Below are 14,179 nucleotides of genomic sequence, written 5' to 3'. Positions count from 1 at the left end.
TTTCTCAATAGCTCACCTAACATCTTAATTGGAGAGAGCAGTACAGAAGTCAATATTTAGTGCTCAATTCTGTAGAAGGCATCTATGGGTATCTGCAAGGTAGATTTATTTTCCAAGTAAACAGCCACTGCTTAGACATATGTCCAGCAAGAGGGTAAAGGGTTTTCATTTTAGTTTTCACTGAGCACTGAGCTGTGAAAGTGAAATTTTGCAGAGTTTGTTCCTTTGTTTTCTTTTTACCTAGGTTCATCCAACCCCCCCGCCCCATTTCCAGGCTTTGTCGTATTTCTTTTCAGACTCTCAATGCCCTGGTTTTCTGGCAAGGAAAACCTTGTCAAGATCTCTTCTGAAGAGGAGCAAAGGAGGAAGACTTTGGTACTTCTAAAAAGATTACTGCTAACTATTATTATTATTATTAATAATATTAATATGCTGAATAAGGGAAAGGTTTAAAATAAATTAATCAGTTGTTATTTTTCTGTCTAGAAATCATTTAGCAAGTATTGATTTCAGAGTAATAGATTTAATCAGATCAGCTTACTACACTAATGATTCAGCTTTATTGTTTGTGAAATAGGTAGGAGATAATGTTATGAAATATATAGTTCCTCTTGAAATTCATGTTTATTAATTCTTTTTCTTTTTTTTTTTTTTAAGTGATTGTGGTTCTGGTGGGTTTTTTTCTCTTGTTTTGCAAGAAACTAATTTGTACCTAACAGGGTAGCTGTTTATTTTGAGCTTGAAAGAACCTAGGCCTCCATGTAGTAAGGCACTTGTGCTTAAATTGCACAGCATTCAGGCTAGCACTCCTCATTGAGGTTGCAGCCAGTTCATACGCATAAAACTGGCAACATGTTTATGCTGTTGTCATCAAAACAGTATCTTAAGGACATTTTGTCTATAGTGACAGTAATGTTAAAGCTCTAAACAAGTGAAGTGTTAAGGTAATACAATGGCTAACTGGGCAAGACTACAAGGCTTAAATCTCAGAAGATCTTTTTTTTTTTCCTTAATTGCTTTGTGTGAAAGAGCAGATGTTTTAGGCATTTTGAGTACAGTTGTTCTTGATATAGATAAACAAGGTAGAACATTTTTTCTGTCTTTGTATTAGAAGAACAGGTATAGTGCAATACTTGTATTTTAAACTGCCTGCTGACTAGCCACATTGCGCCACAGTACCATGTTATTGCACTGCAGCCGCTGTGTACAATCATCTAACATGATTAGGAAAAGTTATAAAAGGAAGAATTAGTTTCAAGTGAGTATATAAGATTATCCTATGGATCTTTGTCTTTCTTCCCAATTTAATGTTACCTTATTCCTGAGCCTTTACTGCATTTACCCACTATGTTTCATGAATTTAAGAAATTATTTATAAGTTGCAGGGACCATTCTTTCAGCTGTTGTAATTTGATTTAAACAAGCATATGTTTGAATCTTGAAGGATTTTTGACATTGAAATAATAGTAGTCTAAGAGAAAGAATTTCCATAGTGTGGGGGGTCTTTTTATGTGAACCCAATAACTTTCTAAGCTTTTAATTTTAAATATAATATTTCAAAACTTATACAGTAAATACCATAAATCACACATAGAAAGGAGTTTTTTTCCATGTAGAGGAGAGAAGGAGCATTGTAAACTTGTGACAAGAGATGACATAGTAATGCTGTTTGTCTCTGATTTACTATATCCGTGTTGAGCTTGCTTGGAAAACTGGTCTGGGAGTCTTGTATTTGTTTTCTACTGTAAAGTCTAAGCTGATGAGAGATGCCTGGGAAGGGGAGGATGGAATGGAAAAACTTCTTGTAATCAGAATCTGACCTAATAAAAAGTTCTTAACACCTTTTTCCCTGCTAGACTCTTTTATCTTTCTGTAAATGAGGTGGGAAGACTCTGAGTGTAAACATCTCGTACTGGCCCCTGGGCTCTTGCAACTAGCCAACCTCCAAGGCAGTGGTCACACAGCCTCCTTGACTGGGCTTCCCCTCTGCGTCCGTGATGGGCCAGTTCAGTGGAGGGCAGCATCCCACCCGGTGCTAAGCCACACAGTAGCATATGATGGCATTGAACGGCTTAAAACTAAAAAGGTACAGAAATTAAAAAGACTGTGTATATAAAGTGAGAGGGAAAAGCAATGAGAAGTCAACTCTCTTAAGGATGGGTGGGAGTGATAGGCTCTGTCCTGGTGATTCCTTCTAGTTCCTTGGAGCACAGTTTACGCTTTGATGGAGTCCTGTTTATGTTGCCTTTGAACAACGTTAGAAGAGATGTGCTGTTCTGAAATGCTCAATTTCCCTTGCAGCTTAACTTAAAGTTACCAGGCTATTCTGTAGATGTTCCCAGTAGCTGGGAAGGGAAGGGGTTTCTCCAACAGTTTGTTTTCTTCTGTTACAATAAAATAAACGCTTTTACAAACTGTTTTTTTAATATAGTTAAATGTGTTCTAATTGAGAAGGCGAACATAGGGCCCAAGGGGGAAGTAGGCCTATTTTTTGAAGTGGTGCATAGACCCTGGGGACATGTTCAACACAAAATGGATATGAAATTATTTTAAAAGTCAGGCTGAGGAAATTGAGGTTATCACAGAGAATCTCTGGCATCTGCAAGTAGAAAAGCAGTGCTATCAGCAATGGCCTTGTCCACCTCAGTGCAGTAAAAACCTACCAGTCTAATTTAAACCTTCTGTAGTTGTTGACTGTTGCAGCCATGAAGTGAGCTGTCATATTCAGTGTGATGCAAAAGCAACAAACTGAAATGGTATTGATTCTGTGTACTGTTTAAAGTGTGTTATTTTCTTTTTCCATTTTAACTGAGGGGAAAAAAAAAAGTATTTCCCATGCCTTTCAAATACTTCTGCAGGTTATGACATTGGCTGCCATTTTTATTGCCTTGAGTATTGAGACCAAAATAGAGAGTCTGGTGCTTTTCTATCTTTTGTTGTCGTTCTGAAATAACACAGCATTATGGTGCCTGTCAGTCAAGGTGTAGAAAGAGCTGTACAGATGAGTACATGGCAAATACATTTTTACTGATGCTGTTGTACAGCTTGCTAGCAGGAGGAAAGAACCCAGCACCTAGGTGTTTGCCCTCTGTTTCCCACAGGTCAGAAAATATGTGGGGAATGTCCACAGGAGCTCCAGTGAACATGTAGAATATTCCAAGTCAGCAGGCAATTGATTTCACTATACTTAGTGCTTAGCCATGATATATTAGTTGTAATTGGCAACTGATACGTGGCAGAAGACACGATGAGTGAGGGTAGGTTGTATGATTCAAAATATGTTTTCCTAATGCCTAATAGGTTATGCAATATGGACAACTACTGCACCTGTGGTGTTTCCAATATTAGATTCTGAGGAAACTAGCACTTTTTGGGGGGGGGAGGGTGGAAGTGAGGGGGTAATAAGTTTATTTCTTAGCCATATGGTTTTAGGCAACTTACAGTAAGTGGATTGATTTTCCAAAAGTGTTTTGTGGGTGAGAAGGGAGCTCTCACTGTGTGCAGGACTCGTGCTGCATAGGTTTAGGCAAATGGCTTTGGGGTTTTCTGCAGCTCCTGCAGAAATGGTCTTTTGCCATTCTTTGAGAAGGTTTAGGGTCCTGAACATATAGATTCAGAATAGTAAAGCAAGTGAGGTTAAACTAAAGTAGATACAGTGTAAATACCTTTCTCTTCCAATTAAGTTACGATTTATTAGTTGTGATATGAAGTTGGATTTTATTCATAGATCTTCTTGTGGTTGAAGTACAGGATTAGCAGGCACTGGGTTTACACTCTCCTGTTGCAGGATTTCTGTGGGGAGCCAGGAGGGTTTCAGGCTTTCCTCATGGCACAACATCACCTGATACAATGAATGCAGACGAGCACCCTAAGACTTAGTTCACACGTTATTATGAAGCCTGTTGAGTGGCTCTCTTGACAGCATCTCTAAATATAAACAAATTCTTTCATGAAGGTAGAGCCAATGAAACCTGGTTTTCCTTCTACTGATTTATTTTGTTCACATCTATCCCAGTGTTTTCCTCATCCTTTCCCACTGCCACTTGAGAGCTTCCGCCTCTTCTCTGTCCCAACCCTTTCTGTGATTGTTTGAAGCTGCTCCACTGCTATGGGTGAAAACATCCATCACTCTAAATTAAGACCTGAATAGGAAAAAAGAAAAAGAAAAGGATGACGTATTTTCATCCTGTTCTGTACAAACTTCTTCCATGCTACATATTCTGAATGTAAAATATATTCTGAGGATGAACACACAAATATTTTTGTTTGAAGATTTTATTATATCAATGTGGAATGTTATCAGGCGGGACTCATTCCAATGCTATTTTCTGTGCAGTTTTCTGAATAACAATCTCTCTGTTTAGACCTCACATATGAAACGAGGCAAGCATTTATCCTCATTCTTCAGGCAAGATGTCAAATATTTTAAAAAAATTCCCATGTGTGTCTCTCTCTAGATATATGATAAAAAAACCCTTGCACCGACTGCGTTAGGATGGTGGCCTGCTCCTACCAATGGCAATACTGTTTGCTACACAACCATTGCATACAAAAAGGCTTACACAGCTCAAAGAGGCTTATGCAGCTATGCTATATCAATGTGCTTAGGTTTGAGTTCAAAACAAGTCCGTATCTGTTTTGCTTTAATACATAGGGTAATAGGCCCTCTGCTTCACCTACATCACTGTCTCACATTCTCCAACTGGCCACATCAGTAAAGAGCCTGTCTCCATTGTCTCAAAGACCTCCCCATAGATGTTAGGTCCCCCAAAGCCATCTCCAGGCTGAGTAAACAATCCATTTTGGGCCCCCAGTAAAAAAAAGAAAAAAAAAAACAAAACAGCTGGGACAGACCTAGAGACAATAAAGATCATCGAGTTCCAACCCCCTGCTGTGGCCAGGGACACCTCTGACTTGAGCAGGTTGCTCAAGGCCACATCCAGCCTGGTCTTGAACATTTCCAGAGATGGGGCATCCACAGCTTCCCTGGGCAACCTGTTCTAGTGCCTCACTGTCCTCACAGTAAAGAATTTCTTCATAACATACACTGTAAATCTACCCTCTTTCAGTTTAAAACCATTACTTCCCATCCTATCACTACACTCCCTCATGAAGAGTCCCTCCCCATCTCTCCTGTAGGTCCCCTTTAGGTACTGGAAGGCTGCTATAAGGTCTCCTCGGAGCCTTCTCTTCTCCAGGCTGAACAACCCCAACTCTCTCCTTATAGGAGAGGTGCTCCCGCCCCCTGATCATCTTCATAGTCCTCCTGTGAACGTGTTGGAGGAGGTCCTTGTCTTTCTTATGTTGGGGATCCCAGAGCTAGCTGCAGAACTCCAGGTGGGGTTTCACCAGAACAGAGTAAAGGGGGTAGAATCACCTCCGTCAACCTGCTGGCCACACTTCTTTTGATGCAGCCCAGCGTGTGGTTGGCTTTCTGGGCAGTAAGCACACATTGTTGGCTCATATTCAAATTTTCATCCACCAATACGCCAAGTCCTTCTCCTCAGGGCTGCTCTCCATCCCCTCTATCCATGTTTGGGATTGCCCTGTACAGATGCAGATCAGTATGAATGAAGTGAGACACAGGTAAAAAGACAATTTCATGTGTGTGCTGAGAAGCAGCGTGAACTAGAAATGGGTTGATTCACGCCTGTATCACTGTATATTGAGAATACTTTGCTTTTACAACTAGCTTGAGTGTTTTTGTGGTACTGGTTGTTGTAAATAACTGACTCAGTATATATATGTTTTTAAAAGTTCGTGTGGAAGATGGCATGGATGGGTGGAAGAAAAGCTTGCATGTTAGCAAAAGTGAACAGACGTGCTTCAGCCAGGACTTCTGGAACATCAGAAGTGCATGTTGCTCACCACTTTGAAATGTATGAAATGCATTGGCAAGCTGTAGTAAGACCAGATAGATAGGGAACTCCAGAATTCCAACACATGGTGTACAAAAGGAGTACACCAGAGGAGCTGGCTCTGTTCAGCTAAGGAAATATAAGGCTGAGTGTGCCCTCCGTTAAAGAGACAATGTTGACAGATAGTTGCAAGCCCAGTTGTCTGCTTTCAGTTTATTCAGAAGCCTGAATTATGGAAGAGGCTACAAATACCACTGAATGTGCAGATGTAAAAGTGGTCCAGCTGAGGCAAGACCATCCCCTTTCTGGACAACATTTTTTGCCCAATTAATTGTTGCTTGACATGTGGAACATCTTTCTGTTCTGTTCACTTCTTATCACAGCAGATGCTGTAAAGTGTAAGGCTTAAAAAAAAAATGCACTGGATGCCTGTATAGTGTCTGTTTATGTGTGCCTTCTCTGATTCTTCAAATGTTGCTAGCAGAATAATGTAGTGCAGCAGTGTATGATTAGCTTTCTACTGAGCATTTAATAATAATTTATTCATTACGTCTCTTGCTTTTCAAGATGTGTATTTTCTTCGCCTTCATTCTGGCTTTCCTTCTTTTTTTTCTCTTCCACACTTTCTAGTATATAGCAGTGTATTGCTTTTCTGTGTTACTGCTTATTTGTGAACTTTTGCTTTTGGTTCTCTTTCAGTTTCTGTTTTGCCTTAAACCTTTTACTTATTCTAGTTTTGGTGGGTTTTTTGTTTTGTTTTTTCATATGTCTTCAGAAGGGTAAAATGTGCATGGGAGAAGTATAATAAACACTTGTCAGCAAATTGGACTAAAATGCATAAAAGAATGGCTAAGTCCTGGAGCTTCACTGCTTGAGTGATGAAGATACACCTAACGCAACCCCCTGCTAATTTAAAAGCTTTACCTATTGTAGCCCAACTCCATAGTTGCCGTTTGCTTCAAGTCCCCTTTCAGACTCTTTCAGATTTCTGAAAGTAATAATGTGCATCTTGCTTGATGTACTCACACAGTTGCCTCCTGACAGCTGTGAGGCTGATAGTGAGACAGCGTGTACTGATGCGCTGCGCCACTTAAGCCTTTGATATTGGATCCTCCTCCCCAAGGAGCACAGCAGGCTTGTCCTCCGCTGCTCCTGTTTCTAGCTCTGAAGTGCTTTTCATTGTCTGAAAAATTGCATTATTTTTTCTCATGTGGTAGGTTTCTTGGTAATTGCCAGACATGGTGAGTAAACTAAAAATAGTTTACTTCTTCTTGTTTAGTGAACGTAATTGATCCCTGACTCTTCACCCTGCTATTTCATTTGCCACAGCAACATCTCTGGAGGTTATGAGGACATCAGCACATAGGACTATTGAAGCAAAAGAAGCATAATAGATGTTAATTTAAGACCTTGTTAGGAACCAGGTAAAAATGAGTCAGCTCTTTTTCTTTCTTCTGAGGACAAGGCACCTTCAAGAAACTATGGATGACAAGTAGGATAGAAACTGTAGGTCACTGGAAAATTGCTTAAGAAATAATGTGTTGGGGAAAGCGTATTTTCACCAAGTTGTGTACTTCAGATACATACCTACGTATATTGGTAATCAAAAGAGACATGTAGTTCTTTATCTGGTTTTATTTTTGACTGCTAAAAGTTTTCTAAAGTATTTTTTTCCCTTCAGCTGATGGAGTCTGTGTGTTTAAATGCTTGGTTAACAGAGACACTGAATACTGTCACGTGGGAAAACAGTCTGTGTTAATTACGCTGGGATACAACAGTGTCTTGCTCCAGTTCAAGTCACAAGCTGGTAAGTGCATCTTGCATTTCTGACTGTTCTCTCCTTCCTGCCATGCTACTGTATTGGTAAAGTTCATTTCAATATATGCTGTCTTCTACCTCTCATATTGGCTATTTAAATGTTACATTTTGTTATGATGACTTTTACAACTTCATTTGCCTCTAGCCCACTCCAGCTGCCTTTTGTGCAGTATGGACCATTCATATAGTGGATATAACTTGTTTGCAGAACAACTGCAGGTAAATTTTCTGAAGAAAGCAAATGCAGATAACACATCATATGACTTGACTTCATAAACTCTAAAAACTGGCAAATCCGATGCTTGGTGTGGGCAATCTGCCACTTATTGCTCCCCATTCAGAAATTGTCTGGCAGACCTGTTTGTCTGGATAGTTAATTGAGGTAGCTTAACATAAACCTGCAGTTTTTAGGATAGATATTTTGTGAGTACTAGTGCTGAAAAAGAAACCCACTCTGTTGTAGAAACATGACTGTGTTTTAGTAGAATGTTGAGATCTGTATTTTTATACTTCCACCTGGCTTGTGTTTTTTGTGAATCCAACTGCTGAGACTTTTTTGTATGTGCTATCCTCATGTCCTCATACTGGCTTTTGGAAAACCATTCTTAGTTCTTATGCAAGGAAATTCAGAAGGCTGCCTCTTTATTCTGAGCAGTATGCAGCATGGCCACAACTCATTTTGAAATTGTGTTACTATAGGTACCAAACAGCTGCCTCTTTAGCAATATCCAGGACTTCATATATAGCAGCCTACATCAGTAGACCTGATGACTTCCAGGAGGTTATTATAGTTATTTCCATTTTACATTGTGGAAACTGAGGGACAAAACAACTAGATTGGATTTTTGGCAGCTTATTAAACACACATATGTGTTTCAAAGCATCAAGGGCTGAGAATTTGGATGTAGATGGGTTGGTTTGTGCAATGAATTGCTACTCCTGTGTCATGTAGACACAATACGTGAGCTCCTGAGTCCCACTCTACTAGAAAATAAATTTTTTAGACTAACCTGATTTTTTCAGTTGGATCTTGGTGCCCTATAAAGTAAGGATAGTTATTCTCATTTTCAACTTTTTACCGTACTAAAAAAAATGAATGTAAGCTAAGAATCACAGTGAGCATCTGTTGGTTTTTTATCTATGTATCTGAGTGTTGCAATTCAGTTATGTATTTCCATTAAGTGATTTATCTTGAGACTGCAATACAGTATTGTCCCTTACAGAGACCCATCTCATAACTGAGCAATAATTAAGATTAGGTTGTTTAGCAATTTATTAGCTCGCTGCTGAGATAACAACTAATAATTAAGGAATCAGGGAAGTTTTTCAGTACTTTTTGGTCTGCAATCTCTACCATGTCTCACCTACCTATGAAGGTTCTGATTCCAAAAACCAATAGTTTGGGATCCCAAGGCAAAAGAGCTTTCTCATAGTGCTCTTCCCTGCCTTTACAAACAAATATTTGAAAAAAATCCAGCTAATTTCTGTACAGTTTGGTATTTTTTCTGAGAGGAGTGCCTTGAAGATTAAATGGTGAATTCAGTCCTCTTTTTGGCTATATTCCTTGGTGACTTGTGTTTAGTTTATTTGTATAGCTACATATTTTGAAATAGATAAGAACCCTGTAGATAAGCCTCTGAATTTATTACTTACGATTTATTAACTTGACAAAATTGAGTGTTTTCTACATTTTTTCTATCCTTAAATGTCAGGAGAACATAAACTGAAATGGCCTATTAGTTCATGCAACAACTCATTGATAAAATGACAGGAATATAATATATTGGTTAAAGTCAAGTCTGTTCAGATTAAATGACTAACCTGTTGCTATAAAATGGAATGTGTTGGGTGCTGCATTAAGTTGCAAGTTACTTACAGGATATTATTTCCCTATGCCGTAGGAATAGCTTGCTGGTGACTTCTTCTACACGTTGAGTATATTGAATAGCAACTAGTCTTGAGAAAGTTATAAGCTTTTAGAAAGAAGTCAAAGCTGTAGAGCAGAAGCTAACCTTTTGCTGTTTGCTGTGTACAAGCGTAGGTGTTAGTGTTATGTATTTGCAAACGTGTATGTGTGTATAATTAATAAAAATAGTACTGTTATTAAAAATTGACTGAAAACTCGTTTTTCATCTATTAGAAGTGTTAGTTATGAAAATATATTTTTTCTCTCATAAAAAGACTCTGACTCTCATAAAAAGACTATGACTTTTCACTCATAAAAGACTTCATTTTTTTAAGTCCTCTGTCTTGCTGGAAGGTAGGACAAGATGTGGAGTGAGGTGTAAGGGGAGAGGCAAAATCATGCCCTGCTTGTGCCCACGCAGAGAATTGCTGTTCTGGATCCAGCATAGACAGCCATAAATCATAGACTGTATCTTTCATTTCCTGCTGAACATATGTTAAACATCTGAGTAGGATCAAGCAGGCAATAAAAATAAAAGTTAGTAGCCTACAGGCTTTTCTTTCAAAAACAAAGATCATTTATCTGTAACAGACCAACCAACCAGTCTGTAACTCATCTGTGGCAGACTTGGTATGCAGCTCTACTCCTTGGTGGAAATGGCCTGCTTAATTTACCACAGAATTAGTTCATGAGCATAGGATGAATTGTTCTTTCGGGGCTGTGAAAGAATGCAGGTTTCTTTCTTCTCTTTGAAAACTCATAACCCTGGTCTCCATCCACTTTCACAGTGCATCCAGGCATTGAACATGCCAATAGTTGCTGTCTGTAGATGTTGTTTTACTAGCACAACTTACCTTGAAAGTTGTCTGCTAGCTCTAATAGCTGTGCCACTTACATAGAAGCAGGTGGAAGAAACCGTGTTATTTACAGTTTTCAGTTATTTGTAGCATATAGTACTTGTGGATCTCCACATACAGAACTGCGCTAGAGACATAAGCGTGTGTGTCTGTAGAGAGAGAGAGGTATATATGTGAGATATATTAAAGACATTAAATTTTATATGTGTAAATGTACATGCTGTTCACGGAATCACAGAATTATGGAATTGTCAGAGTTGGAAGGGACCTCTAGAGATCATCTGGTCCAACTGCCCTGCTAAAGCAGGATTGCCCAGAGCACATCACTCAGGACTGCATCCAGGAGGGACTTGAAGATCTCCAGGGAAGGGGGGTCCACAACCTCCCTGGGAACCCAGTGTACTGACTGTTACTCCAGTATATTCAAGTAAAGGAACACAGTATGTCTTATGGTGATTTTTTTTTTTCTCAAAATTATTATTTTACGTAATGGCATATGGATCTAATTAGCAAGTCACACAGTCCAGAAGGAGCAAGTTTGTAGAACAGAACAATTGGTGCTGGGGCCCTGGTATGCAAACTACACTCATTTGGGAAGGAGGCAAGAATGGAGGGTGTGTTTACTTTGAACTAGATCTAGTCTGGTCAGAGAGACTAAAGGACCATTGGCTGTCGAAGTTTATTCCTGGAGTGCATGTTTTGGTTTAATTTCATCCAGAAGGATTCCAGTTAGTGCGTACTGAGACCACTTAGACATGCAAACCAAAGCGCTGCAAGTCGGGACAATTAATCAATATGCCTCAAGACCCACAGGTTGCAAGGAAGCTGTTCAGCAGTTTAAATCTAAGAATTTGTGTCAAATAATAAATTCAATGAAGTAAAGGACCAAATGACTCTGTGGTTGCTTGCTAGTTTCTGTTCAAAGTAGTGATAGTTTTTTTCAGAAAAGCAAAAAAAAAGATGACTTTGGTTACCTGAATATTGTTTTATTTGACTTAATTTAGAAAGAAATTAAATTCACAAATGTATTTAATCTTGCAGCTTGAAACTCTTGCAGTTTTACTGCATAAGCAATGAGGTGCAAATTGTTGAGAGGAGAACTTATTAAATACATGGACTGTAATTGCACCTGTGCAATTCACAATGATCATTTGCTAGTCTTAGAAGAACAGGAGGAAGTTCTACTATTTGAATCACTTTAAAAAAAAGAGGTTTTGACTTTTAAGGCATACTACATGAACAATTGTAATCCCAACTTCTCACCTCTTGGGGCAGAAACTTTGGTTTTGTGTCATACTACAGTTTACTCCACTGTCACGAAGTGGCTCAAAGCTTTGCAGGTGCTTTCCCTGAGTTAATTAATTAATGTGGCAGTCCCAAACACCCCATGGGCTTTGGGAGTACACAGCAATCAGTTTGACCTATTTGGCTTCAATGGAATGAAGTGTGTATAAGAAGATAACAATTTTCCAGGTTGTATTTGGAGCTGGGGACTGTGATGTGCAAGAACAAATACACGTGATGTGATTTTGGAGACTGCTGGCCTATTTGCAGATCTTAACAGAGAAGGCTGCCACTGACCATGCCTTCTGCTGTGTCTGTATCCACTAGTGTCAGGGTTCAAACTTCTGGGTTTGCCAGTGTCTTACCCCGTGGTTCTCTACGCCATTGCTCTTCTTGAGGCAGTTAGAGGCAGCCTTTCATGAGTTTCATGGCGTTTTGAGCTGACTCAGTGAGTGTGTGCAAGGTGGTAGGATCTAAAGGGAAGCTCAAGACCTAATCACTCACAGCACTGTTTTCCGTACCTTTTGTTTCTCCAGGCTTTCCTTGAACATTTCTGTGGGAATGATTTTAGCATTAGCATTTTAAAATTTGATTAAGTCTAGTTCCTGGAAGGGCAAAATAGAGGGGATTGGAAACAGGTCAATAACTTCTTCCCAGTTTTTCAGCAATTCATAACATTCTGGTACTTTCCAGAATGGATTCCAATACCATTTCTGGTATTAGAATTATTCTAGACTGTTTTCTTACTAGTTAATATTAGTGTTTGGCTTTCCAGATATGATTTGATTATCTTTTTTTTTCCCTTTTCTTCTATAGGCAAGTAATTTAGTGTAATTTCTCAACAATTTTAGGAAAAAAAAAAAAAAAGTTTGAAGGATTTTAAATTTCTAGCTTTTTAAATTCTGTCTGCTAGATCTGAGTACTGCTAGATCTGCCTGCCTGTAAATTACAATATTGCAGTGTCAATTTTATGTTGAAGGTGGCAACATACTTGTATTGGGATTTTGCCCAATCATTCAGAGTGTTTAATAATCCCTTTCGTTCTGACATCTTGTGTTCTGGTAAAAGTGGAAGAGATTGGATGTGGGTGGTGGATAATTGTTTCAAATGGACAGTACTTCATTCCAGTGAGGCAAGGTAAGTTCTAGTGTCTTACAAAATGTTGACAGTATTTTGAAGATTAGTAGCCACTAATTCAGTGTGCTAACAGATAGCGTTTTCACATGAGGCACATCTGTGGCCACCAGTTCAGAACAGGCTCTCCCCAACTTTTTATGTCTCAAGGCTTTCAGCATTCTGGCTATTTAAACCTGGAAGGCACAGGTGAACAACCTGCATCAATCCTATCCATCTCAATACTTCCATTTCATCCAATTATACTGTACTGAGACAAACAATCTTCCTTCATTACAGTGTAATTTGTATTCTGAGGAAGCTTGTTTACATAAAATTCATCCATACTTTTGAGGAAGAATAAAAGAAAAAGTCTGGTTCTTATTGGTTCTTAATTTAATAGTTCCCAAAGTATAGTTTAACTTCAAAAGTTTTGCAATATCACAATACTTTGTACCAATTTTATGTAAATTTGACTACAACCTAAAAAGCCATTTCTCTCTCTGTTGTCTAATACAAATGTAATGACTGTTCTAAAGAAAGCGAATAATTTATATTTAGATACTTTATAATGCCATTTTACAAATCATGACTATTCTTTTGGTAACATTTTTAGTGTGAGATTGACACAGTGGGGGAAGCTTTCACATCTGCTAGTTCCCATAGCTTTGGAATATGGTTGCAGCTTGAAATTAAAGGTACTCCTTTAATATTCTTCTCAATAATAACCAACTGTTTTGTCAGTTTAGCTCAATTTTTGTTTTATATCAATGTGAATCACTTACTAAGGGGTAGAACGCTCTCTTAGAAGAAAATCAGTTTTAGTTAGGATGTTTACCTTGGAGGTGATACAGTATTTTTCTTTCTGCTTACCAAAGAAAGCATATCTAAAAATAGAAAAGGTTTTTGCTTTGGAAAAAGTATGACTTAGGAAACTTAATAATGAAATTTGGAACATATGGCCTCCAGTTCCTAATGTGGAATGACGCAAGGCCATCAGTCATATTTTATTTTGCATATTTATATTGCATGTAAAATCATGCAACTGATTGAATCCCGTGTATGCTGATGAAGTGCTTACTGACTAAATTTCTAAGCATCTAGTCCTCCTGTGCTGACACTTGAAACGATTCACCCACTAGTGTGTCTGGGACAAAATCATCCCCATTGCACAAATCCAGACTCATAAAAAAATTTGAAGGATGGCTACAGAAATTCACCTACGAAGTAGCATTGTGGTAAGTGACCTAGTCTGCAAATTGTGATTTAACATTCAGTAATGTTTGCAACAAAATGATCTAGTCCTGGTTGAAATATTAGTAGAAGAGTTGTTAAGATGGACA

General features: G+C 38.5%; 1 protein-coding gene across 1 annotated transcript in view; it reads left to right on the top strand.

Annotated features, from left to right (window-relative positions):
• Window positions 1–3,247: 3,247 nt before the first annotated feature.
• LOC106901825 (histone-arginine methyltransferase CARM1-like) overlaps window positions 3,248–14,179 on the top strand; it is a 55,595-nt gene continuing 44,663 nt past the window's right edge. Inside the window, exons 1-2 of the mRNA XM_014964839.1 lie at window positions 3,248–3,257; window positions 7,540–7,665. Of these exons, the coding sequence (XP_014820325.1) occupies window positions 3,248–3,257; window positions 7,540–7,665 (136 nt within the window). The remainder of the gene's footprint in view (window positions 3,258–7,539; window positions 7,666–14,179) is intronic.

Source organism: Calidris pugnax, unplaced genomic scaffold (assembly GCF_001431845.1).
Source record: "Calidris pugnax isolate Ruff unplaced genomic scaffold, ASM143184v1 scaffold273, whole genome shotgun sequence".
Classification (NCBI taxonomy): Eukaryota; Metazoa; Chordata; class Aves; order Charadriiformes; family Scolopacidae; genus Calidris; species Calidris pugnax.
Note: the sequence above shows the minus strand (reverse complement) of the source record. Positions and strands in the feature narration are given on the sequence as shown.